General features: G+C 36.7%; 1 protein-coding gene across 5 annotated transcripts in view; it reads right to left on the bottom strand.

Moving 5' to 3' along the window:
• Positions 1 to 261: 261 nt before the first annotated feature.
• LOC108244298 (poly(rC)-binding protein 3) overlaps positions 262 to 26,114 on the bottom strand; it is a 46,266-nt gene continuing 20,413 nt past the window's right edge. For 2 of the 5 annotated variants that reach the window (XM_017430382.2, XM_017430381.2), the window contains 12 exons: positions 15,289 to 15,431; positions 14,065 to 14,088; positions 13,931 to 13,963; positions 13,673 to 13,789; positions 11,917 to 12,048; positions 10,429 to 10,557; positions 9,334 to 9,408; positions 8,093 to 8,134; positions 7,050 to 7,128; positions 5,708 to 5,760; positions 4,881 to 5,050; positions 262 to 3,841 (listed from right to left, as the gene is read on the bottom strand). In XM_017430382.2, coding sequence (XP_017285871.1) covers positions 3,787 to 3,841; positions 4,881 to 5,050; positions 5,708 to 5,760; positions 7,050 to 7,128; positions 8,093 to 8,134; positions 9,334 to 9,408; positions 10,429 to 10,557; positions 11,917 to 12,048; positions 13,673 to 13,789; positions 13,931 to 13,963; positions 14,065 to 14,088; positions 15,289 to 15,363 — 984 coding nt within the window. In that variant the 5' untranslated portion in view covers positions 15,364 to 15,431 and the 3' untranslated portion in view covers positions 262 to 3,786. The remainder of the gene's footprint in view (positions 3,842 to 4,880; positions 5,051 to 5,707; positions 5,761 to 7,049; positions 7,129 to 8,092; positions 8,135 to 9,333; positions 9,409 to 10,428; positions 10,558 to 11,916; positions 12,049 to 13,672; positions 13,790 to 13,930; positions 13,964 to 14,064; positions 14,089 to 15,288; positions 15,432 to 26,114) is intronic. The other 3 variants (XM_017430385.2, XM_017430384.2, XM_017430386.2) reach the window with 3 other exon arrangements.

The following is a 26,114-nucleotide window of genomic DNA, read 5'->3' as shown; positions in this document are numbered from 1 at the left end:
CAAATGTGCAATTATTTTGAGTGGAATTTTGTTGCATGCATTTGCATGCATGCATGCAAGTGGGAATAGCGTTGTGCTATTCTGGCTTGATCTAGTACGTAGCTGCATCCTGGCTCAGTCTAAAAGAGCAGTGTCAAGTCATGCATAAAGAGCATCGAATATGTACAGGAGAGTGTCTCAGGGATGCAGAAAAGAGCAGGAAAAAACCCTGCCTTGTAAGTATTAGGAGTTTAGCACAACTAACAAAATAAAGCACTCGAGTCAAGGAAAAAAAAGCACAAACTTTATTATTTCTTCTTTACAAAACATTACATAGTCATCCTCAAGAAAAATAAAAACAAAACTCCAACAGAGATCTTAGGGGTGTAAATAGTTAAAACTTGATCTGACATTTTGTTTTCCTCAAACAGCTTTTTAAAGTAAATGTTACCCAAGTGCTAACCTTTAGTTTTGCAGCTCTAGCACAAAAACAAAAATGTAATTAATGAAATATAAAAGTGATAAAAGATGGTTACAATTTGCACAGAAAATTAAAACGATAACCCATAGGATGAGTGTAGAAAAGGTACAGTGATGAGTTTGAAAAGCTGTCACACTGAAGTGACTGAATTGTCATTATTTTACAATCAACACCCCAAATACTCCATAACAGTTTTTGTGCACTTTGCAGATAAAATTAAATAAAATGACTACAGCAAGGAGATAAATGCCATCCAAAATAAATAAATAAAATTGAATTTTGCATTTCAGAAAGGTCAACTCACAAAGGAAAACAGAAGAAAAAAACAGTTAATCTTTTTTCAAGACTGATCTAGTTTGAGTGCATTTGATGAATACCATAAATTAGCTTCATTTGCTGTGTTCAGCAGCTGGCTCCAATGTGAAACCACACTTTAAAGTCCATATTTGATGTTCTTGTCCTAATCAGGGTCTATATCAGGGTATCTGTGAACTAAAAACAACAACAACAAAAAGATTGTTTTTTATGTAGTGCCTGTACAAGTACTTGCAGCATTTCTGCCAAAAGTTAACATGACTGTAATGCTGTATTTATCATGAAAAGAGACAGTTGCTAGTTACACTCCAAACAAAATCAAATGAAAGCACGGATGAAAATCCATCAGCTGAAAAGCACGAGTACAGATTTAAATTCACAAAGGAAGAGAGGAGTGAGGTAAAAGGGAAGCACAAATAAATGCTTTCATGAGTTCAGTGCATCTGATTTCTTCCAATAAAACATAATTTCTGTCTCATCATGATGTCCTGATCCCAGGATTTGTATGTTTGTTTTGTTGAGTTGGACTTTAGTTGTGTTTTTTAGTTTACTTCTGTTCTGTGTATCACTTCTCAGTGCATCTCTCAGCTCACTTGGCTTCTCGGCACCTCACAGCTACACTTCATCTGGTCAATAAGCTCACCAGCGTCCCATTCAGGTAATCACCTCTCCCAGCATTTATTTTGGTATTTAGGTTGTGTTCCCCCCCAGCTGAGTTTACTTGTTTTTGCTGCCCCGTCAGGCTTTTTAGTTTCCTTATTAAAGTTAAGTTTACTTGAGCTTCTGCTGCCTTGAAGTCTGCATTTGGGTCCTCCACACTCCCAAAACATGACACATGATTCATATGTAATCAGATTAACAGCTACCAAACTTCCAAGACAGTCCAAGTACCACTAGTAGTCCTCCAGACCACAGCTTAAAATACATAAATCTTAACCAGACTGACAGTATCTAGACAAGATGTGATAAAAAACATGAATGACCTTTTGTTGACAGGGAGATAAGGCTTCATATCTGAGCTAGAAATATCCTTTGTCTGCTCTGTATGAAACTTAACAGAGCTGTCAAAAAATATCTCACCCAGATTCTTGACTGAAACTGAAGGACCAAAAGCATGAACTGAACTAATGAGTAAATTAAAATAAATGACTTCTCTCTTTTTTTCATTTGAGACTGAAAAGCTTAGCTTCAAGTAGTCATTGCACTGTATTATTAATGTCTAATAATGCAGATAAAATTGAATATTGAAACAATAAAAATGAATTTTATGTTTGTCTAAAAAAAGTAGTAAGGTCAACATATAAACACTGAACTGTAATGGACCCAACATGGATCCCTGAGGAAACCCGTCATCGAGTAGGGCTGCATTTAGTAAAATTCTAACAAACGATTTATATTTGATATATACACAGATGGGTTTATTTTGTTTTGCTTATGCTGATGTTTGACACATGCAAACCAGAAACACAGTATCTGATTTTCTGTGTGAAATGATTTGCTACTAAAGTGTTGTTTTTCAGTCCTCCTGATGATCTTCAACCTCTTTAAATCAGAAACACCTGGGTGCAAATACTCTATAACCAGTTTTCAGACTTTCCTCGATAGCCCAAATCTATTATACAGATGTAGTAAAACATTACAGCATGAATAACATGAATGTGTGGTTATGGAGTACATGTGAGTAAAATGGTGTTTATTAATGGCATGCACTTGATTCTTATTCTTTCCTGCAGTCATTTACATGCCTTCATTTTCCACCTCTTCGTCAGATGTCACGCAGAAATCAAGGAAACTCATATTTGCACATAAGATCGGACATTTATCGGCTTCCAGCTTCTGAAATTTCAATCAGGACTCAGTGAAACAAATTTATCCAATTCACAATTTACTCTGTTTCCTTCTGTCTGACTTTAAAATAAATCTGAAGTGCTGGAAATTTAGTGAGTCATGCATTGACATTGTCCCACACTGTGCAACAATGAAACAGTTAAAACAAGTACACAGCAGATTGCTCTTTGCATCCATCATAAAATTAGTATAAAACAAAAGAAAATAGAGCATCAAGTGTATATATGCTTTATCCGTGTTTTTGTTCACTAATGCAAAAGTGGATCATTGCGTAAGTAGGTAAAATGTAGGATGGGTAACATTTTATTGTGCCAGTCTAAAGTTTTATTTTAATTTCATGTATTTAGTTTGGATAAAATAAAAGTAGAGGTGTTAAACACGTTTAAATAAAGCAATACAGTATAAGAGATGCTGCGATAGGGACCAGACAGTTCAGAAATATTACAGAAAAAGAAAACCAGAGCGTTTTAAACAAGTCTGAGGAATCAAGTAACTGGAGATACACACGCTTACACTAATTACTACAAACTGTTGAGGTTAAAGCCACTTAAACAGCAGAGAAGTCAACCAGAGGAATCAATAAACCAGGTTTAATGTAATTTGCTCGTGTCATGTGATGCACTGAGGAAGGACGGGTAGAAATTAGAGTGTGCCCATTCCAGTGACTTCAGACGTCAGCCTAAAACAGTTCAGGGAAGGTGGGGGGGAGAAGGGGTGGGGATTGGATGGTGGACAGAAAATTAAACAAGTGTGAAACAGGAAGGTTCTCCTAAAGCTGCATTTTTTCCCCCTACAAAGGCTGCAGTGAATTTACCGGCACATTTTAGTTCAGATGTGCTGGAAACCACATTCCCATGGTACCGATTCTAATCAAACATCTGGACAGATGTGGCAGCATGCACTAATAACCACTTTATGAGGACATGCAGTGGAGTGAAAAAAAAATTGTGTCAAAATTGTTGTATTTTTTGACAGAAGCATCACATCACACCATTTTTAACAACATTAAACAACAGTAATGTAACCTGTCTTGTTTTGTTTATACATACAACTTGATTTGGAAGTTTATCCAATATAATAATGACCAGAAGAAAAAAAAAAACATTTGTCTTAGTTTAGAAGTTAAAACAAGACAAGTATTTGTCTTAATATTTAGGGTGACTTCAGGACGTTGTCATGGATGAGGGGTCATTCCACATGGCGGCCACATCCCTGAACCTGCCAGTGGGATTGTGGGAAAGCATTAGTTTCTTTGTGTCATGGTCTCTGAAATGTCTTTAAAGAAGTCAGGAACACAAAGCCTGCTGGTTTGTCAACAGCTGGAGGCTTGTTTTGTTTGGGAGTTTTGCCTTAAAAAAAAAAACTATACCAATGGCTTCAAATCAGAGACTCATTATTACAGTGGGTTTATTTGCTATAATGTTTGCTTTCGAAAAGTCACTTTTTTACTTTTGAGCATATTGTTTAGTTTAAAATTTAAACCAGTGTCTCACTCGGCTGCGATTGTTGGTTACAAAATGCAAACAGCTTTTAAGCAGGAGTCTCCAAAATGGCTGGATCCTCAATTCCCTCCCCTGAGTCGCAGGGCCTTGTTCTCGTGTTTGCAGGAATTTTTAACATGTTTGAAAAAAGTTATAGAGTCCTGGAATCCATCTCAGCCTTATCAATTTAGTCATGAAGTGTGAGAGATATAAGACAACTTTGGGAAGTTTTGGAGACAAAAAAAGAGAATGAATTGCAATCAAATTGTGACATGATTGATGCATATTTAGGACAATTTGTGATTAAATTAAGACAAACTTGCACATAAATACTTGTGTTTCCAACTAGTTGCCAACAGCTGCAACCCAGTGAGATACAGGCTTCAAGAAGATACTGAAACTTTGATAATTTGTTTATGTTGCTTCAGTTTACTAATCTAACGGCTTTCCAAAAAGGAACAGCTTTCTTGACTCAGTAGCTGGCGTCTCTTGGTTAAAAGAAGTAAATCTACAGAAGCTTATATTTCTTAAAATGTTAAGTTAAAATAGGAAAGGAAAAAGCAATGGACAAGCCACAATTGTTTGTCAATTTCTTCAATTTTCATCAACTTGATTCATAAAAGTCAACTAAATGTTGTTCTTTTATGTTTCTTTTCTTTTTTTTTTTCCAAAAATAGCTATCAGCTGGAAGTTTCATTATCCACTCATGACCATTCACATGCTGTTTTCATACTTTAGATCATTTTGGAGCCCAGTAGTTTGGATTAAAACATTACCTGGCGTTGATGAGATACTGAGCCAAGCTGATGTTAGCAGGGGTCCCTGTGATGGTTATCTGCCGCTCAGATGAGCCCTCCATCGCATTCGCAATTTTGATCTGCGCCCCAGACATCTGCCGAATCTCATTTATTTTGGTTCCTTGACGTCCAATAATACAGCCTATTAGCTGCCAGAAGAAAGAGAAAGTCTTGAAGAGACAGTTTCATTTCTACAGCCCATTAAAAACAACAGAGGTTGACCAAAGTGCTTTATAATTTAGTCAAATAAAATGTTAAAAACAGCAATATTACCAAAAGAACAAAGACAAAAGAAAAAAGAAAACCACCAGTTCTATTGGATCTTATACGCTGTCTGAAAACATTAATACTTGATACTTTCCAAGTAAAAAGAGAAGTTTAATGGGTTATGAAATGTAGGAAATTATGATTGAATAATAATGATACAGTTAGTGAACTGTTCCATTTGGGTGTTCTGCTTTAATGGCCAATAGTAAGGCAATATTTAAGTTTGGAGGATTATTGTTAGTCTTAATCACATTTCATACAACATAAGGATGAAAAATGACAATGACATATTAGTGCCCTCCGTTTTTATTGCCCACCATAAAAAGATTAGCAAAATATCTCACGAACCACTGGATAGATTTTAATGAAATGCTCAGAAAGTAATGATTTAAAGTACATCTAACTCAGTCAGGTTTACTGATATTGACCTACAATTTGGTGTGGTGGTGGCTGAGAGTCACCCCAACACACGCCTTGAGCACAAACAGATTGTGTGAAAATTCTGTTTAAAACTTTGGCATCTTTTTAGCCTTACTCACATCATTAGGAATAGTGAGTTCATGGGTGCTGGCTGGTGGACTGGTGTCCAAACCTGGAAATGGGAAACAACAACAAAACAAGAAACATTTCAACTTTAAAAAGTTCAACAGAACTGAAACAATTTAAGGAAATGTTTTATTTTACTCCTCCTTTCTTGTGGTGCATACAGATTAAATAAGCACAGATTCCACTCTCACAATAAAAATGAAGCTAGAATAGTTAACTTAGCTTAACAAAAAGACAATAAATGGACGAAACTACAAGCCTGGCTTTGTGTAAAACACAGTACACTTATAAAGAAAGCATCACAACTAACCTAAAAGTAGTACCTCACTGGGTTATGGCTGTTGGAGACAAGTTGGAAACTCAAACTTGACTCAATATTGCATAAAAATGTGCACATTTTTATTTCTGAGTGTTTGCAAACAAGCGACCAGCACACTGTGCGGCCATAGGCAGATTTAGACCAGTTCCTTAAATAAGCATTATTTATCATTGGCCTGGTTTTAGACCTAGACATGTTTTGTTTCAGAGGAGAGCTTAAAATGGGCTGGAAACAACATTGAGAACGGTTTCAGATGGGTTGGGTATAACTGTGATGACTGACTTTTTTGAGAGGAAATTTGTATCGCAGGCTCCCTTGCAAATGCTGTTCACCAACTAGTCACCAGCAGTCACAGGCCAGTGAGATGCCACCTAAAGTTAATCATCTGGGTTTGGTTTGCATGTAAATGATATATATAATTTGAAAAACAAAACCCACATTTATGTGATCAGGGTTAAGCACTAAAACACAGTGATATTTAAAAGAAGTTTGCTTTTAAAATACACCATTTCATGTTTATCTGTATGACACAGATATCCAGTATTTCAGTATATAGTATCTAATTGCAATGCCTTTTATTCCAAGGATTTATGACAAGAAACAAACAAAGTTGTTTGCAATTTTCTGGCTGTACTCAGTAATATTACCGTCCTTTTGTCAACTTAGGTTTGATTGTTAGATATATTACCCCACTGCAAAGATAGTTTTTGCCTTCAATGGTAAGTAAAGCTGCCATAAAACAAGTGTTTGTGTGCCCTGTTGCCTGGTGATTTTGCAGTTTTAAAGTCATAATTCAAATTGAAACCCTGTGTCTTCTTTTTCACTTTTACTGGCATAATATATCAAACAGAGGCAGGAGAAAATATATACATACAAAAATCAAAGAATAGAAACAATGGGGGCAAAACATGCTGTGCTAAAGAGAGAGACAAGGTGCAAGGTAGGGGAAAAGAAAAAAAAATGTTTCTTTGGATGCAAAGAGATGGTATCTTCTATAGGGTCTTGTGGGTACGTACCAGGGAAAGCAGGGGTGGTCTGTCCAAGGGGGGTAAAGGGGGTTTGCTGCATAGCCAACTGGTGGAGCTTGGTCAACTGCTGAAGGGTTAGGAGGGAAAATAGATCTAAGAGGTTACTGTTTCACAGGTCACACCGAGAAATGAACCAAAACTAGAGTGAAGAAACAGTGAGGAGAAGAAGGCTATGACACAAGGTGGTGGAGGACAAAAAGGAAGAGAAAAAGAGATACACGGACAGGGTGATTTTCTCCCATTGAGGTAAAAATTTCTAATAATTTGAGCTTTATTGCCTAATTCTATGTAATTTTCACATTCTCTGTCAATCTTTTTTGCTATTTTGCTTTCATCAATTTCTAGGTCTTTCCAAATGGCACCTGATTCAACTTTTGGTTCGACATGCTTGTCAAGAGAAGCCACTCTCCTCAGAACATGATCACAGGTTGTCCGTCCCCTACTGTGTAACATTTCCATCCAGAATGAGGGACGGCGATTTCTTAAAGGCATCTTGGCCTTTTAGGACTTTCTAATGAGGGTGGAAGAGGGGTGTCAAGCCTGTTCTTGAGTGATTGTACCGTCACCCACCTCTTCTACAGACATCAATCACTGACCAACTTTGAATTAGTGGATCTGACACAAGGTGGTTCTTGAGATGGTCTAACGACAAGGACAGATGAAGGCAAATTATTAATGGAGACTATATGGTCTGCTGGAATTAAAGGGGTGTCTGCATTAAAACTGCCCCAGATGTATTTGCTTTTATGATTAGCACCAGTTTTGGTTGAGCTGCATTATGACCTTAAACTGAAGACACACACAGTGAATTTAGAAGCCCAGCCATTCATCCATTTTCTTTACTTGCTTCTCCTTTCCGGGTCACAAGGAGCTGGTGCTCCTCTCCAGCCATCACTGTGCGAGAGGTGGGGTACACCCTGGACAGGTCGCAAGTCCCTTTAGAGGACCGAACACTTCTAAATAACTGGTGTGTCTATGTAATCACATGTCGGATAATATATTTCACAGATGATGTAACACCAAGCACTTACATCTGGATGTGGTATGGCATACTGTCCCTGAATTGTGTAGGCCTACAAAGAGACAATAAACAGCATACATTTGAAAAAAGCTTGAACAAAGAGCATCACTATCTTGAAAAGACATTTCAGTGTTCAAATTTTATATTTTAGCATGAAAGGTTTGAGTTAATCATACTGATCTTTACCATATTTTGAGCAGTAACAAAACCCTGCACGAGTTCATGCACGTCTAAGTCATAAAAGTTTAAAAGAAAAGCCTAGTTACATATTTAAAATGTTATGATTCTACTTTTCTACAGACAGACAGTCTTCTTTTTTTCAATTCTCATCCATCTGAACCAAAGCAACACCATGCTGATGTTGACTTTTACCAGGTTTCGTGTTAAAGGCAGCCTCACAGTTGACACAAAGGAGTGTCACACAGAAGTGGGTGATTAATTTTCATGGCTCAAACCTGTCAATGCTGCCTTTACTGCTAGTTGATAAGGCACATGCTTGCAAAGGCGTAGATAACCACAGATCACAAACACTGAGATAATATGTATCAGCGGTGGAGAAAAGCTGAGATTATACTGCACACGTGCAAGCGTTCGAGCGTTAAATAATGACTTTTGCAACTTTGCAAAATGACCTGTTTCATAACTGACAAGAAATATTATCTAATATGAGTTTAGTTTATGAATACACATAACATAATAATTTCCTAAATCATTCTACTTTCTTATGTGTCCACACTGTAAAAGTTGCAGCCTGTATGGGTATTGGTGACAACTTAAATGCACAAACATTTGTTTAATCTAAAATCAAAACTCCAGAACTGACAGCTGGAGGGAATCACAATTTTAGTTTCACATAGTTTGGACAGTCTTATATACATCATCATTCTTACATTTCTTTTGTTATTTCTATGGCAACATAATTATCACTGGTAGACATTTTGACTCTGAGCACCTTTCTCCGTGGCATTGTGGCCAACCAACTAATAATTATAACACTTTAGTTTCATTTCAATTTTCAGCCTACACAACGCTCAATAAGACTTTGGAGCTGTTAGGTCTAAAACTACCCATATCTTTAATTTAAACCAGCCAAGAAGAACAAACAGTGAACTTGCAGTGAAACATCTTTTTTTTTTAAAGTGAGGGCTAAAAAGCACACAACTTCACTTTTTAAGGTAAAAAGGCTCTCGGTTGCAGGCAGTAGCTGATGCTGCAGTAAAGATAATGAGCCATGTCTTGTTCGGCACTTACCTGGCCACCAGAAAAAATAACAGGGGTGGAGGCGGGCTTCGGGCGGTAAGGGATAGTGGCACCTTTTGGTGGGGACTAGAAGAAACGACAGAGAAACGAGGCTGCGTCAAACTGCTTTTTCAGCACCACTTTACTTTTTTTTTGTCTCTAAATGTGGTATTTTTATATGAAGAACTGTTAGGATGGCTTTATCTAAAGTTAAACTACCAGCTTGGCTTGATTTAAAGGACTACACAAAGGCCATCAGGAAAGGCAGACGATGACGTGCCTGTGTCTGTGTATGTGTTTTCGTTTGTTTGTCTGTTAGCTAAATATCTCACAAACAGCAGATACATTTCAATGAAACTCTTGGAAAGTAGTTACTGAATGTACTGAAAAATGTTTGGAGTAATCTGATTCAAGATAGTTGCCACAACTAATTGACCCTAGCAAACACAAAAATGGCTACACATCATTGAATGTGACACTGAGCTATGATTTAGCCAAGACTCATCCCCCTTTGGCATGCAAAGTGTCAGGTAATATTTATTCCTTCAAGAAATGCTAGTGAGGTAACTGGTCTGCATCTGTGTTCAGGCCATGAGTCCTGAGCTATCATTTTGAGAGACACTGTCCTCAGCCACAACGCCTTTTTAGGAAGTGAATCGTGGGCTCTTACGCTCACGTTGTCGAAAACGTGCAAACGTGGACAGTTAGCTGTTGCTTGTCTGAAGACCCTAGTTTATCCCCATAAATGGAATTGAATGTACTTGAATCCTACAGGTCCGTCCCAGTGGGACGTGGGTGTCTTGTTACTCTTACTAGGGTGTGGTAAATGTTCATAAAAACAAGCAGCCCCAGAGAAACGGGGGATTTCACTGATTGGACCAGAAGTTCCCGGTTTCGGCACAGACTCTGTTGTTTTGAATAAAGTCTCACTGTTCAAAAGATAACTTATGTCTGTAAAGTCATTTCTTTTGATCGGTACATCGTTGCTGCAATTATGAAGACCCAGACGAACGTCCACCTTTTGAAGACACTTCACTAGTTTCATTCTTTCAAGAGTTTTAAACTTGGTTTTAGATTTGTCACTCTTCCTCAGTCTGCACACTTTACCTCCAGCATGACCACACACACTTGTTTGACACACTGGATGATGGCTTCTGGGGTCCCAGAGATTGTCACTGCACGCTCTGTGGAGTTGGGGAGCATGTCGCCCGCCACTTGAACTTGGGCCCCTGTTGACTGCAGGGAAGGAAAAGACAGTGAGGGATAAAAATCACGAGCTCTGACTTCTGAAGGAACATCGTACTCATTCGCCCTGTCAACACACTACTCAAATTACCGGATGAATATATATTCTATTCTTGTATGATTAATTAAGATGTTTAAACCCCATCTGTGACATCTGGGGTAACAACATGTTGCCTTTAAGACAATTCTTCTGACACCTCACCCCCCTGCTATGATTTCTTTTTATTCTCAGGTCCCATCTGTTGACATTAACCTGAGGGCAGCACCAAAACCTTCTCCAGCTCCTCTCTCCCAACAACAGAATCTGTTTAAACAGGAAGTTTGAGTTCATTGTGGTTATTTAGTTGGCAGTATGTTATTGGCTTACCTTCCCCTGGCTGTCACTTAGTAGGAATGTTGATTTTTATTTTTAATTAGTCACACTTGCTCTGTGGCTTCAGAGTGACATTTTTAAATTAATGGTTGCCTAACTATGATGCAGACTAAAACAGCTCATTATTGGAGGACAAGAAAACAAAACACTATCTTAACTTTTCTGTCACTGACACCACTAAAAGGTTGACATTTAGCAGAATGTCTCAAAAACATCATATGGATGGCTGATATGGTTAATTGTAACGGTGGGCTGCTGTGGTAGAGACTGTATAAAATAGCAGCAATAATTGAATGCATAGGTGGACAGCTTTTTTTACTTTCAATTAATTATGCCAACAAAAGGCTAAATAACAATGATAACTCATGAAAACTTACATTCACTCTACTCATAAGGTGGAACCATTTTTAAACGACAAAATGTTACACACATTAGCCTCTGAAGATTCTTAACTGACTACTTTTAGTAACTAATCTCAGGTGTATTTAGACATCTAGTATGCAGTGAAAAGACTACTATGAAGCATATTTTGTGCTGCTTCAGATGACTAATAAGAGTGAGGGCATCTCAAAACAACTCAAATCTCAAAGGTTCATGCCAACTCTCTGACAAACTTTTACATCTTCATCAGTTTCGCTTGACATGATTGTTCCTGCAGAAATATAACAATATTTGTATGTGTGTAATCATGTAATATGAACAAGAAATCCCCTCAAAAAGCAGACAAAAATGCATCTCTGTTTGTGTTTTCAATCAACTCTGAAAGAAGAATTTGTTATCAAATATACACCCTGTATAATCCAGTTCAAAAAAGTGAGAATCATTTATTAATGCAGACCAAAAAACATAATTAAAAGTTGATAAAATGTCTTACAAAGGAGGAAATATTGGGGTAAAGGAGGTATTACTGAGGAAAAGAGCAGGTTTTCTACATTAAAGGTTATTAGCAGGATATTCCTGAGAAATACTCATTATACCTCTCTCATCTCTTTGATTTTGGAGCCTCCTTTCCCAATGAGAGAGCCACACTGGCTGGCTGGGACGACAAGCCTTAATGTGACAGGGGGCTTGCTGGTTGCTGGGCTGTTACTCATGGAATTGATTATGTCCTGGAAAACAACAAATAATAAATTATTTAGCAGAAGTATGTGACCCCAAACATTCATGATGTTTAATTGCTTTGGTAGCAACTATTTGTGGAAAAAAAAATCAGTTGATGAACAGAAAAGTTGGTGCAAATTACTGGAAATCAGATTGTTTTACTCCTTTAGCGTTCTCCATGTATTGTACGTACTGAAGGTGCTCTGCTCCCGAGATAAATACATGAAAAACCATGTTTGCTAAACTTCACACAAATCTCCTATGAAATAAAAATCGACTTCCTTGTTGCAGCCATGTTGAAAAAAGTGAAACAAAATGAAAAATCAAGAAAAATAGCTGAAAGGCAGCTAATTAAATCCTATTATTGCTGATGTATGAGCTGTATAAAAGAAGTTTAGATATTGTGTTTACATGTTTTAATTAGCACAAATTAATTTTGATTCAGATTGAAAGTTTCTGAGTCAGCTGTTTCACTTACATTAATGAAAACAGTAAAGTTGTTTGAAATAAAAACAAGTCATCTCAGGCCTTTACGTCCAAACAGATATTTGTTTTGTAGGCCTAGTATATCTAATTTTATGTCTCTAAAAAGGAATGATTTTGAAAACTGCGTTCAGGTTGACGATATTGATTAACTTGTTGGAAACTGTTAAGTTTCCACATTTCATTATTAGTCCTGTAACTCAGCTTAAAAGGTCACTAAATATTTTGCTTCTACAAGTGGTGAACTGCCAGGGACTTCTAGGCATTCAGAGATTGACCTAAACTCTTTGACATTCACATAAAACACAGTTTAATCTACATTGGCTGTATTCAGATTGATAATAAGGTGATTAAAAAATGCTTATTATTGTTTGCTTCTTGTACTTTCATGCAAACTGTAATCATTTGTTGTTTGATCTCAAAAAGTAGTATCTCTAATAATTACATTTTATCAAAGTTGGTGCAGTGGTTTAGGATGTATTCTGCTAACACAACAGATAAAGACACATAGATAAACAAAGACACAAACAGTTGTTAGAAGTGTTGTGGTAGTGAGTGGGCAACGATGTAAACTGAACCCCCTTTCTAAGTAAACTTCTGCTTAGGGTCTCGTACAACTTTGGATACACACAAATGGTACCGTGAAACAAAATTTCAGAGGCAAAGATGATTTTAGTTGGAAAAAAGTGCACATAAACGTGAATAAAATGATCTGTATGGTAGGCCTCTAATGCAAAATGAATGCTTGTCACCCTCCATGAAGGGTCTAAGGTTTGTGTTCAGAAACTGTGTGAGACAGGATGTTCCTCCTTCAAGGTCCTTCCACTCCTTGACAGGGAAAAGAAACAGATGGCGTGGGCTCCAAGGAGATAAGAGTGAAAACCCTGACTCTAGACAAGACAAGAGAAACCTTGTGTATTCCGTCACGAAAAAGATATAAGATGGAATGTATTTGTGCTTTTTCTTCAATGGTGCTGACTTGTCTCCTTGCCTGCAAGCAAAGCAATATAACCTCTTTAAGTTTTATTCTTACTGTTAAATTTTTTTAATAACAGACCAGACTTAGAAAAGAGCCACAAACAGGAAGACATTTCAAACAACCCGTGTTTAAAGAGCAAAGTTAAGATCAGCTCTCCAGACTCATCATACCTCCTCAAATTTGTAGGCGATCATCGCAAAAGCCTTGAAGATGGTGTCTGTAGGTCCGGTGATGGTGACAATCCTCTCTGGACAGTTGCCCTCAGAAATGTTGATTCTTGCTCCACTCTGAGCAACAAGCACACACACACAGTATGTTTACTCTTAATCTTACAAAAGATACTGATAAATTCAAATGATCTTTTTGGCAACATTAAAATGCATAAATGCTGAATACTTTTAATGATGGATATTGTAAAAGAAACTCACTTCCTCTCGCATCTTTTTTACTGTTTCTCCTTTCTGGAAAGAAAAAAAAACATAAACTAATATTATTAAATAATAATCATTTTTTACTTGGGTTTATTTGTATGTCATGAGGAGGAAGACTCAAAATTACATACCTTACCAATAATACTCCCCACCTCCTGCAATAAAATAGTTAAAAAATGTAATTAAAAGTCCTACAAACACAATATATACATTTGTATTTTAAAGTTTGGCTTCTATGTCTTGAGAAATCTGAAAACACCTCAGAGAAAGTAAGAACACACTGAATCTACAGCATGAAAACACAGCAGGAAGTGAAACAGGAAGTTTGCAAGTGAAAACCCAAAAAAGTGAGCTGAGCTCAACCAAGGTATAGGAAGGATCATTTATATCTGCTCCAGTAACAAACACAGATGATTTATTTGCATTTTTTCAAATGTATATTAGGATGGAACCAGCTGCCATCGAGGAACTGGACAGAGAGTCAACATCCCTCCAAAAGGAGAAGATGAAAAAGGTATTTCAAAGAAAGAAAGTGGATACCATTTAAATATATACAAACTGCCTGGCCAGCATGAGATAACAAAAAAATCCATATCCTACTGACAGGAATAAAGAAATCCAAACAAAAGAGGCCGCATAGTTACAACTATTAAAGGCTATGAAGTAAATCATATTTTCATATTGCAGCTTGCCTGATTGTTTCCACATTATATTTCATATCCATATTTCACTGCAGACAGTTTGACTTGAAATAACAGGACAAGTACAGCTGTGTCAGTAAAGGTTGTGTTGCACTAAAAGGAAGTTCTGTTTTGTTCACAGATAACCAGGATGCACAGATAAACAATTGGAATGAAATCTTCGTTAATGCACCTTTGCTCGATTTATTATTCAAATCAAAATGTGAGATGTGTAAAAGGTCTATTAGATGTTTTTCCAAATGAACATGAAATTGCCCACATCTTGTTTCAGACACTTTGTTTTTATGAGGTGATAAGGGGAAATTGTAAACAGTTAAAGGAAGAAAGAAATTAAGGGCCAACATTGAAAGAAAACATTGCCATTTACACTTGGATATCTACGTTAAATAATCACTGACTGGCAACCAGGATTCTCCAAAAAGATTATTTTATAACATCAGGTCAGAGATTGAGCTGCTTCATAAACATTTTACTAAAAATAAAAAACAAACAAACATAATAATTGTGGCAGACTGAATTTGTAAATGCATATAGGTGCAAAGATGCTGTTTAAGAACAATTTAGGAGCCGTTTCTGTAATTCTAGCTGGAAATCCTCCTATTTCTGTCCCTTTTTAACCTTGGTCACTACTTGATCAGCTTTATGTCTGCTTACTTTTCCATGCATGAGGAGGCGGATGGTCAGGGTGACATTTAGCCCTCCCCCTGACTGGATTTTGGTCGTCTCCATGCTGTGGGGAGGTGAGAGCGGCTCTGCGGTGGGATGGCCTCACAGGAGGAAGGAGTCCAGTGGTTCACCTGCCGAATTCAACATCACATAAAAACACAAAACAATCCTCTATGGCATGAATTTTTATTTCAGTTTTTTGGAGCTTGGGAGTCTTTGACATTATATTACTCATAAATTGTTGCCCATCTCTCCCCTTCACCCACCACCACATATCAATTTGCAATAAGGGTACAAAAATATAGAGGGTTTTATACAATACTTAATTATAAGAAACCAGCAATATATACATTTGAAAAAGATTTGTTTCAACAATAATCAAACACTAATGGTTTAACCCTTCTGAAGCCCTCAAAAGAGAGAGAGAGATGAAGAGAGGTAGATTTCACCTGAAGGGCACGGGAGGGTTAATAATTTGTGGTTTAGAAGTTAGATTGAATGTGCATCATGTTTCTGTTTCTGTTACTGTTAGGGTAGGGTAACAAAGCACATTCTGTAATATTTTGTATAGTAATATTTTCCCTTTTTTCACAGTCCTTGCCAGTTGTGGCCCCTCTTGAGTTTGTGCTGATGTGATATATTTACTTTCACCAATCATGGTTCTGTGAATTATGACCAAACAGCTCTACTTTGGACCTATCTGTCCAAAGGACATTGTGGCAGAAGTCTTGTGGTTCATCAGATACAGCTGTGCAAATCTAAGTAATGCTGTCATGTTCTTTTAGAGGGAATTACATGGTCTGACCATGGGGTCCCAATGAGTTCTCTTGATGGATTTATGTATTTACTTCGATGTCTACTCCTGGGAACATTGGCAACTGCTTTAAATATTTCCACTTGTGAATAATCTTTCTCTCTGCAGGATGATGGACTCCAAAAAGTTTGGAAACAACTTCTGAAACTTCCCAGATTAGTGGGCAGCAACAGTGGCTCCTCTAAGGTCGTTGCAGATGTCCTTCTATCTAATCAGCCTGCTGGGAGCTCAGTAAACTTTTGAACTGACAATGTGCGCTGATCAGGTGGACTGATACAACTGCAGCCTCAGCACCCTTGGCAAAAAATGGTCCACACACACAAATTCATGCAGCAACATGGATGTTGTCCAGTTGAGAAAACAGCAACAAACTAAACAACTGGTGTCATGCAAACTTGTAGATGTTAAATATTTGCTAATGTAGGCAAGATCCTTAGAAATTTTGTGCTTCTGTCTCTCTCTGTATTAAAGCCAACGATGAAATTACATAAATCCCAGTGTCTCTGTGTGTTACAGATACTCACTGATTTTGATCTTTTTCAAAATTCCAATTTGCTTGTACCCCTTGAGCTCCTGCTTTGCTCTGAAATCTTCTGTTTTTTTGTCATTTCACTCAGAGAACATGGTCCAAATGGTAATTTCCAGGAGCAGCCTATGCTACCTGACATAATTATCCAGCCTGCTAACTTCCCGCTGCAGGGGAGTCTCTCCTCATTCTCTTTTTTAAAGCCATTATTGTTGGGCTATTTAGCTAGAGGTTATAATTTCAAGCTAGACACTACCTTAATTTGGGCTACTTTTGTTTCCACTCCCAAACTCAATCAGGAAATATGTTTTCCATTAAAATCAGATAAAGAGGTAATTTATCAACTCTATGAATGAAGTAAGGTTATTTTATTTTGATTTTACTGAGGCCTATGTGGGTAATAAATTATTCCATTGATGACTGATGCCTTAATGTGTTTGTTGCAGGATGATTATGAGTTCTGGTGTTACATGTGCTTCCTCATTTGTTTGCTAAACCCAAATGAGCTTCAAGTACTGTTTATATAAAAGCCTTGCATGTTCTTTTGGGTCCACCTTTAATGCTAACCAAGTGAAACCTAGCTATCCTTGTATATGAAATTACCTAATTTTGACAACCAAAACCAGTGGACAGCCCTTTTTAAGCCCAATTTTTGTCCATATTTGCAACTATTGGTTGTGACCTAACACTGACAGAAGCAATTATATGAGCTGCTTCCAGGCAAGGACAGACTTAATCAGATAAGAGGGGGTGGGTGGTGGTGGGTGACCTCCAGAACTCTGTTTATGTACTTTGGGGATGTTAACAGGCACTGTGGAAGGACATTATTCATCATTATGAAACATTATCAAACATACATAAAGTTAGGTTTGTTTGGTTTTACACTTGTTCATTTTCATGTATACCACTTTGGTCACCATTTAGTTGTTAAATATGCTCATAAATAAATCCGACTAGTTCAAAAGTCATCTTGTTAATATGGGTATTAAAAGTATCATGTTTTATACCATAATATATTTTTTTTAAATGCTGAAGAGTCGCAGAGCAGCTACTTTTGGAGATTCCAGCATACATCAACTTTCTCCTTTAAAGCCCAGTAAGAATTTATGTCTACCTTTTGTAAAAGACTTTGCTGACAAAACGTCAAAGTTTTGATGCAGAAACTGCAGAACCAAGTTCAAAATAAATGTTAAAAGCTGCTGCCAGTGGCTCGTTGGGTTCACCATGGTTACCACACACCTGTGTCTCTCACTCCCTGACAGCTATAATAAATAGCTATGAGATGAAATCCTAAGCTGTAAGTGGCAGAAATATTTGTTTCTACAATGTTTTATAGAAGACATGACAAGTTCAAAAGTTCAGTTTTAACGAAAAAAAAAATACTGACTGAATACAATGGAAGTATATAGTAGTATATAGTTGTGAATTAAAAATCATAATGGAAACAAAGGAATTATGACTGATGCTTCAATACTTATGCATTGTTACCCTCAATTATTACCCTTAATTATCCTTCTTTCTTATCGTTAATTTTTCAATTTCATTAGTTAGTGGCAATCAAAAATTGCATGCGCACTCATTTTGTTTTTAACTTTTGTGTTTTTTTTCTTCCTTTCATTAATCCTCATACAAAGCCTCATAAAAAATGGTGAAAACAGGAAGAAAATGCAGACATGGAACTTTGTTCTGTGGAAGTTCAAAAAGAAATGTAATTTATCTGCATTTAGGAGGTAAAAATGAAAAGAAAATTGAGTGAAAAATGTCCTGTCAGCACAAATGACTAACAATCTTTCTTGTTGCATTTTGAGTTCTGCATTATGCTTGGCAGACTTCACATCATTTTGATGGTACTTCTTTGAAAACACTTAGTAACACGCAGACATGGGCGTTAAAAATGCCTGACAATAAAATTGTTCATATGAATGTGTCCTGCAGGTCTAACGATCCTGGTGTTTTTGTGAAAAGGTGGCAGACAGCAGGATGTGTTGAAGCCAGAGCTGCTAACAAGCTCTCGAATCAGATAATCATTTAGACTCTTTTCACACATGAACCCATTGCCTTCAGTAAACACATTAATGTTCTTTTAGAAACATGATGTCTGGGGCTTTCTACACCTCAGACTGTGGTCCAGAGCAGGTATTCTTCTGAGTATTGATTATTGTCCCTCAAAGTTTAGACCTCACTCATCATTTTCTTCACAGATAATTCGCTGCTGCCTGCTGCTGCCTCAAGAGATGCATTCAAATGATACAAAATTGCTTCTCTTTTATTTTCGGAACATTTTTTTAATTCTGTTAAAAGTCTTCTTGCAACTTCATGTATAAATTCACAAAACCTCAAACAGCACAGGAGTGAAACACAAAGAGCCAATGACAAGTGACCAGGTTTTAAAAGCTGCAGGAAATTAGAAGAAGTGGGCACAGGTGAGTCATTACAAACTCGGTGCAGGTGTGGATGGGCGTGGCAGCTAATCGAATGATTGACTGAGGAGAAGAGAATATGACAAAGAGCACAGAGGGCAGAGGGAGCAAAAAACCAAATGACAAAACTAAACACAGAAACCAAACTCAAAACAAAAAAACCCAAATCCTGACAAATAGTCGATGCTCAAACATTCCCCACAAAGTACTACTATAGCAGAGCAATCACATCGTAGAAGAGTACGATTCAAGAAATGTTCCCTCAGACACCCACCGCCTTGTTGAAATCTCAAAGAAGTATAAATGGATCGAGGGGCGTTTTTTAGCTGCTGCCCTGTTTGTCAGCAGACGTTCAGCCAGACAACAAAGAACCCCCCCCCCCCACTCACCACCACCAACATGCCATCTTCCCCCCAAAACAGGTTGTCATCTCCAATCAGTCGACCTCATTAGGATAAGACGATTTACAGAAAAAAGCTAAAGCGCCTTGTTCTCCATCCACCTAGCATTAGCTCAGATTGCTAACACAGTTTCTTGTATTTTCTTCTGTCTGACCAGAAATTCCAAATAAACAAACCTAGTTATTAAAAAAACCCTTTTAAATCCTGTTAAATCATGGCAAAGACTCAATTAAGAGTCATGCCTGACCCATTTACCATTTTTGTGCAGCATTACTACAATTTTAAACTTGTGAACTATGGAAATGACACATACAGCCCAACACACACATCTGCCATTATAACACAATAAATATAAGGAAAAATTTTTTCATGTTTTGTCTTAACCAACCTGATTTATTGATTGCAAAAACAGCATAAAAAAGACAATCAATATAAATCTGTCCATGAAAAGAGAGGTCATGATTTCTGATAAGTCTGTTAAAGTTCCTATGTCATTTTAATTACAATGTGTCAAAATAACAAAAGAAGACAAGACTTTAAATATTTGTGTCAATTTGTTAGTAAACCTCCCATTTTTGTCTGATTTAATTCCAACAGATATCAGGACAGGCCTGCACTAAAAGATCCAGCTCCAGTTTAACCAAAATTTACAGCCAAATTCAATTTGTGACATCACATATAAAAAATAAGACATTATTTACCTTTTGTGTCAATCAGACTTGATCACCACCACTTTAACTTTTAACAAAAGATTTGGAAAAAGTACGTCCTCCTTTTGCTTGGACACAGTGCAAAGATGGCGAGGCAGTGGTCATGTGGGCGATGAATCACAACTCCTGACGTCATCGATGGCTTGTGACGGGTGAATAAACACGAAAGTGTTGAAGCCAATCTGACCATTCTGTTAGGATTTGACCCATGCATGGGCAGAAATCCTCCTTGTCATGGTAAAAAACATGATGACATCCAGTTGAGGATACCCCTCAGGGTGTGTGGGGGGGTTGGAGGCGGCAAACAACTGATATTCTGAGTGACATGTTTGTGCTGTTGTGCTTTGATTTCTGTGAATTGTTTTTGGAGTAGTGATAAGATGTTCCAACAATACCTCTACCTTAAAGACATTTTTACCATAAACCAGTTTATCTGTCCAACAGTCGCCCAGAGCCTTTAATATGGTGTGGATAAAACCAACATGCTACATGCAAACATCCGTGCAGTTCTGATTTTTTATGCTGTTGTGTTGCTACGAGCAAACAGAGCGAGCGCTAATAATTTACTGAATTGAATGGTTCCATTTTGATGCAAAGGAGACTCTGCAGCGTTGATTTACTGATAACACATTTGCAGTAACTATCCAGATCAATTACAGCACCTGCAAATTGTTGTCTTATCTGCAGCCTTAATGTTAGTGTTTATTAATTTCTTCCTGCTCTGATAGTGTTTGTCTTTTAGGCATCACTCATAGCTATGCAATGGTGCCAGTGGAAATGATGCCTGCGTTGTAGGTAATGTTTTGTTTATTGATTTTTTTTCCCCTGCCCGCGTGTTAAAAAGTTAATTTCTTCCAATGAGGTAATAAAATAAATGAAATTTTAAATATTAGATTGTCTTTTAAGTTATAGTTTTCTTCTCATAACTTTTTTTTAAATTAAATTATTATGATTCCAAACAGTGTCCAGTTCTGTAAAGGAAGTTATTTCAGACTTAAATGTTGCCTGTGACCTAAAACAGACAGCATGACAAAACAAATAAATAAGCTCTTGTTCTGGGAAAATTATTTCCAGCTTCACATGTGGTCACAGTCAGTGCTTTAAATGGCATTGCTCCTTGCAAAACAATCCTAATAACAAAAAAAAAAAAAAAAAATCTATTTAAAATGCACCTGCTGCTCAATCTTAAATCAAATTCATACATCATTCTGGTTTTAATGCTTGAACCATGCCGCCCTCATCCTGCTTTTACAAGATAAATGACAACAATAAGAACCTTATGGGCACATTTTATATTTTAGGAAGACAGAAATAAACTGTTGTGTTGTTTAAAGATTTTTATTTTCAGCAGATAAGATCTGAAAATATCCACTTTTGAGGAGGCAGAGTTTGAGGACTCTGGAGAATGTCTGCACAGTGGAAGAGCGGTGTGGTGGTTCCCATTTTTAAAAAGGGGGAGCGGAGAGTGTGTTCCAACTATAGAGGGATCAAACTTCTCAGCCACCTCTGGAAAGTTGACTTCAGGGTGGAAGGGAGGCTCCGCCTGACTGTCGAACCTCAGATTCAGGAGGAGCAGTGTGGCTTTCGTCCGGGTTGTCAGAGGACCAGATCTTCACACTTGGAGGTTTGCAAAGGGGGTCATGGGAGTTTTACTTTCCAGTCTTCATGAGTTTTGTAGACTTAATAATTGATGATTTATGAACAACATATTAAACTAAATTCTTTACCAATGTGAGATCGATGGTCCAGCATCTACCTGTGTACTTTAGTACACCTACATCTGTCATGGTCTTGGAATAAATCTCCAATTATGTTTTGTTGTTCTGGAGTCAGTTATACATTTTATATTAACAATGTTTATCACCGGCCACCATGAGAGGCAGATGATCATGCACTGATATTAAATCTTGAATCATCCACTGGACAGTTTTAATGAAAGTCTTAGGATTAAAAACAGAGCTCTGATTTTTTTAAAACAAATTATTGGATTTGCTTTTTTTCCTCCTTTGGTTTTTATTTGTGATTAATGGTTTTGGGTATTTCAACTAATTTAGCCATTATGACTTTTAGCATACTTTTATTTGGTTTTATATATTTTTTTTCATGTCTTATTTTGAATTAATTTCATTGTTTTCATTTCTGTGGTTTTTTAGCAGCTTTAGAGAAAGAGAAATGGAAGAATCTTTCACTGACACAAATCTACCACCAGTTTTTCTGAAAAAGGGATGTACTAAAAGCGTGTCGGTGGAGATCAGTCATCTTATTATTAGACAGAACCATCTCCTGGACATATTCTTCAAGGTTTCTGAAGTTTGACTGAACGGGAATCAAATGTGCAACAAAAAACACTCCAGTGGTTTCCAGGAAATGCACTATTTTCTCTGAAAAACTATATATTTTTTGTCAATGATAAAATTAATTTGGATAGTTTTTTTAACAAGCCATATATTTTCAGTGGATAATAAATGTTGCAGCATGGAACCTAATTTCATTTCCAATGGAACCGTTTTCTTCAGGACTGCATTTTCAAAGATGAATTGCAGAAATCCTTATATGATAGATAATACCAGCAAGAACAATGTAGGTAATAGACCAATGCTGAGTGCAAAACAAAACGATTTCCCCCAAGAGCTCCATTCTTTTAAAGTCCAGATGCCCACAGCATTGTTTGAACTTTCTAATCACATCCTGGCTCCACTCCTACCTACTTATTAAATGATGTGTCAAAATATATTCCCAGAAATGGATTATTCTTACAGTGTAGGCTCTCAAAGGGCACATATATCAGCAAAAACAAGTTTAGGATTAGGGAATTATTTTGTGCAATAAGCAACCAATGTTATCAAATTTCAAAAACAATTAGGCAGAGGTTAAAATCAAATTCAGCTATTATTCATTTTCTGTAAATTCATCTGTGCTGCACTGCTACAGTTTAGCAACACATGTTTGAAGTGCAAAGTGCCCTTCTCAAACAAAAGACACGCTTTAAGTTCCTGTTGCCCTTGCTGCTTGTATGAAATACAGAAAAAACACAACATAATCTGCTTGTGTTCATGAACAAAACTATGAATTATTTTATGAGCTTAATACCTGATTTAATTTTTTATTTTCCTATATCTTTAGATCCAGGGCTATGCAGAAAACAGCCAGGCAAACATGCTAATGATAACAACAAAACTGGTCCAAATCTGCTTATTTTTATTTAAAAAGTATTGAGTAGATTAAATCATTAACGCTGAGGTACCTGCCAATTACCAAGAGGGAAAAAGTTTGCACAAAGCAGTAGTTGCTGCTCCTGTACCTTTAATGAATCAGATCTTTGCCGACCAGCAGACACCAGAACATTTTCCAGGTGCACATTTTCTGAGCTGGGGGGCCGTGCACGACGTCACCAACAGTTTTATGCTTCTTTGAAAAGTGCAGTAGAGTTTATTGTTCACTGCTGAATTTTCCTCTATACGTCAGTCACACAGATTGTTTTATAGAAAGAAAAAATAATCATCATGCAGAAGCAAGCTGCACTTTTATCAGCCCGGGTTGCCATATCATGAAACTACACAGACTGTTCTCATTAATTTGGATTCTGTCCCGCTCAGATCTGTCATGACTTCCATTCTGGAGCAACTTAAAGGTTACATTTTGCATTTGCCGTTTTTATTCTTTTGTTTTCATTTATCCACAGGCGAGTTTTTTTCTTTGTGTCCCACCATCATTGTGAGTTTGTGCTCAGTTGGCAAGGGACTGAAATTTACACTTTCAGACTTGTGGGGTGAAGATTTTACTAAATAGTCAATATTATTCACTGTATATTATGAATAACCATAAATAATATTAGAACTGATGCTGGAATTTCCATTATTGTTCCTACAGTGTTACAAATCATGCAGCATTAGTGACATTCATATTAAAGTATTTCCTCCACTTTTAACCAAAAACCTTTACTGTTTTATGAGATCTGGTAAAATAAATCCCTCCAATGTATTTTTGTTCTTAAATATAGCAAATTCCATCTTTTAAAAAAGTTATTTCAAAAATACTTGCTGCTCAAAAGTGCATGGGAATGTTTTATTCACATAAATAACATTTCATGTGATAACTTTGGACGTGCATACTCTATAACTAAAATAAGATTTTATAATTACAGGCAGGATCAGCAGCTGCTGTGCCAGTAACAGTATATGTTTATAAAAAGACATAAAGCAACAATTAAATGTGAACATTTTATGCAAATAAAAAGCCTATCTACAGCTGAGGTCCTGTTTCTGTGTTTATGGCTGCAGAAACAGACATTTTAAAAAGGCTTAACAACCAATACTTGTTTTGCATTAATGCAAATCAAAATTTAAAATATACGTATAAAATATAAATAAAATTAAGTCTACTGACCACTGTCCTGATGTCTCTACATGCCTAAGAATTCAGACTAACAGACACTGGCTTGTGCAACTATAATACCAATTACTTATTAAAACAGTTGCCAATTTATCAAATTGTTAAATTTTTGTTTCGGTAAATAAAAGTGTAAGCTGATTAATTTAATGGCACCTCTAATTTCTTCGAGTGCAGACAGAAAGCATGAAATTACTGAACATAAACTGTTATTATTCTTGAGGTGTGAAGCAATTATCTGAGCTAAAACATCTATTTTCTGCTCCAGCTGCAGTCAGTTTCCACACGTTTGAATCTCTTAAAGCCAAAAACTGATATCAGCATTAAGGTTTTCGTAAAAAAAAAAAAATTTTGTAAATAAAGTCAATAAAACTGCATACTAAATGTTCTAAAACTATTTAAACTTTGCAGCCAGAAAGATAATTTCTGTGTGTGTTGGACTGTGATGATATTGTTTGTATGCATGCCTTTTCCGCTTTACTTTAAAGATTGGACTCAGTTTATGAAGCAGTTTTATTCTTTGGATCCAATGCAGGCTCACGTCTCCGTTCCTGCCTCCTGGATGAATATTTACATCAGTTTTCTTTAAACCAAAGAAGAAAAATCCACATGTTGCTGTTTATAGTCAATTATTGTGTGTTTGTTCACATATTGGCAAAATATCTCATGAACCAGAATGGAAAGCTGCTACAACTCTCTGAATTTAGTAAAAATAAAAATGGCTGTAACTCGGTCAGATTTACAGATAATGAGCTAGTTTTTAACATGTTAGTAGCTGAAAGTCACTCCAAGCACTAACAGGATACTGTCAGGTTGGGAGGAGAAGGAGAACCCAGAGCATAGACTCGTTTTCAAAAAAAAAAAGAAACTAATTTATTAAAAATAAATATAAAACAGGCTGATGTGGCAGCAAAACTAAACATAAGGAAATCCAAACAGGACACAAGATATGAAGCAACAATGAAAGTGGAGGAAATGAGCAGGTTTTAAAGCAGAGGGTAATTAGGGGAAGTGGGCACAGGTGAGTGATTACAACTAGGATCAGGTGAAGATGGGCGTGGCAGGAAGACAAGAGACTGACTGAGGAGAAGAGAAGGATGACAGAAAACAAAGCAAACTAAACATAAAGGCAACCAAACAACAAAATATATAAGCCCCAAATCCTGCCAAATACATCTTTGTTTAGTATTTTTGCATGGAGCGTGATGGTCATTATGCTAGTTTCATCATTAAGGCTTTGGTTTTTAAATGACCTACACTTTGGTCATTTCACACTCAGTTAAATAAACCTGTCATGTTCCTAGAACACTTTCAGATCATCAGAAAATAACTGTTGTCTTGTTTTCTTTACAAGTTTGGAATCATTTTCAGAACATCAGCCTTCAGACACCTTTAATTCAACCTAAATTATGCACAAAATGAAACACGAACCTGTTTTCCTTTGAGTTTACTTGTAGTGAAACATGTTGGACTGTGGCTAATATGATTACACTTTCTATCTTCCCCCCTGATTTTATCTCATGCTGCTTCTTTTTGTCTTAAATTTTGTATTTA

Source organism: Kryptolebias marmoratus, linkage group LG6, assembly GCF_001649575.2.
Source record: "Kryptolebias marmoratus isolate JLee-2015 linkage group LG6, ASM164957v2, whole genome shotgun sequence".
NCBI lineage: Eukaryota > Metazoa > Chordata > Actinopteri > Cyprinodontiformes > Rivulidae > Kryptolebias > Kryptolebias marmoratus.
The sequence above is the reverse complement of the archived record's forward strand: the minus strand, read 5'-3'. Positions and strand labels throughout refer to the sequence as shown.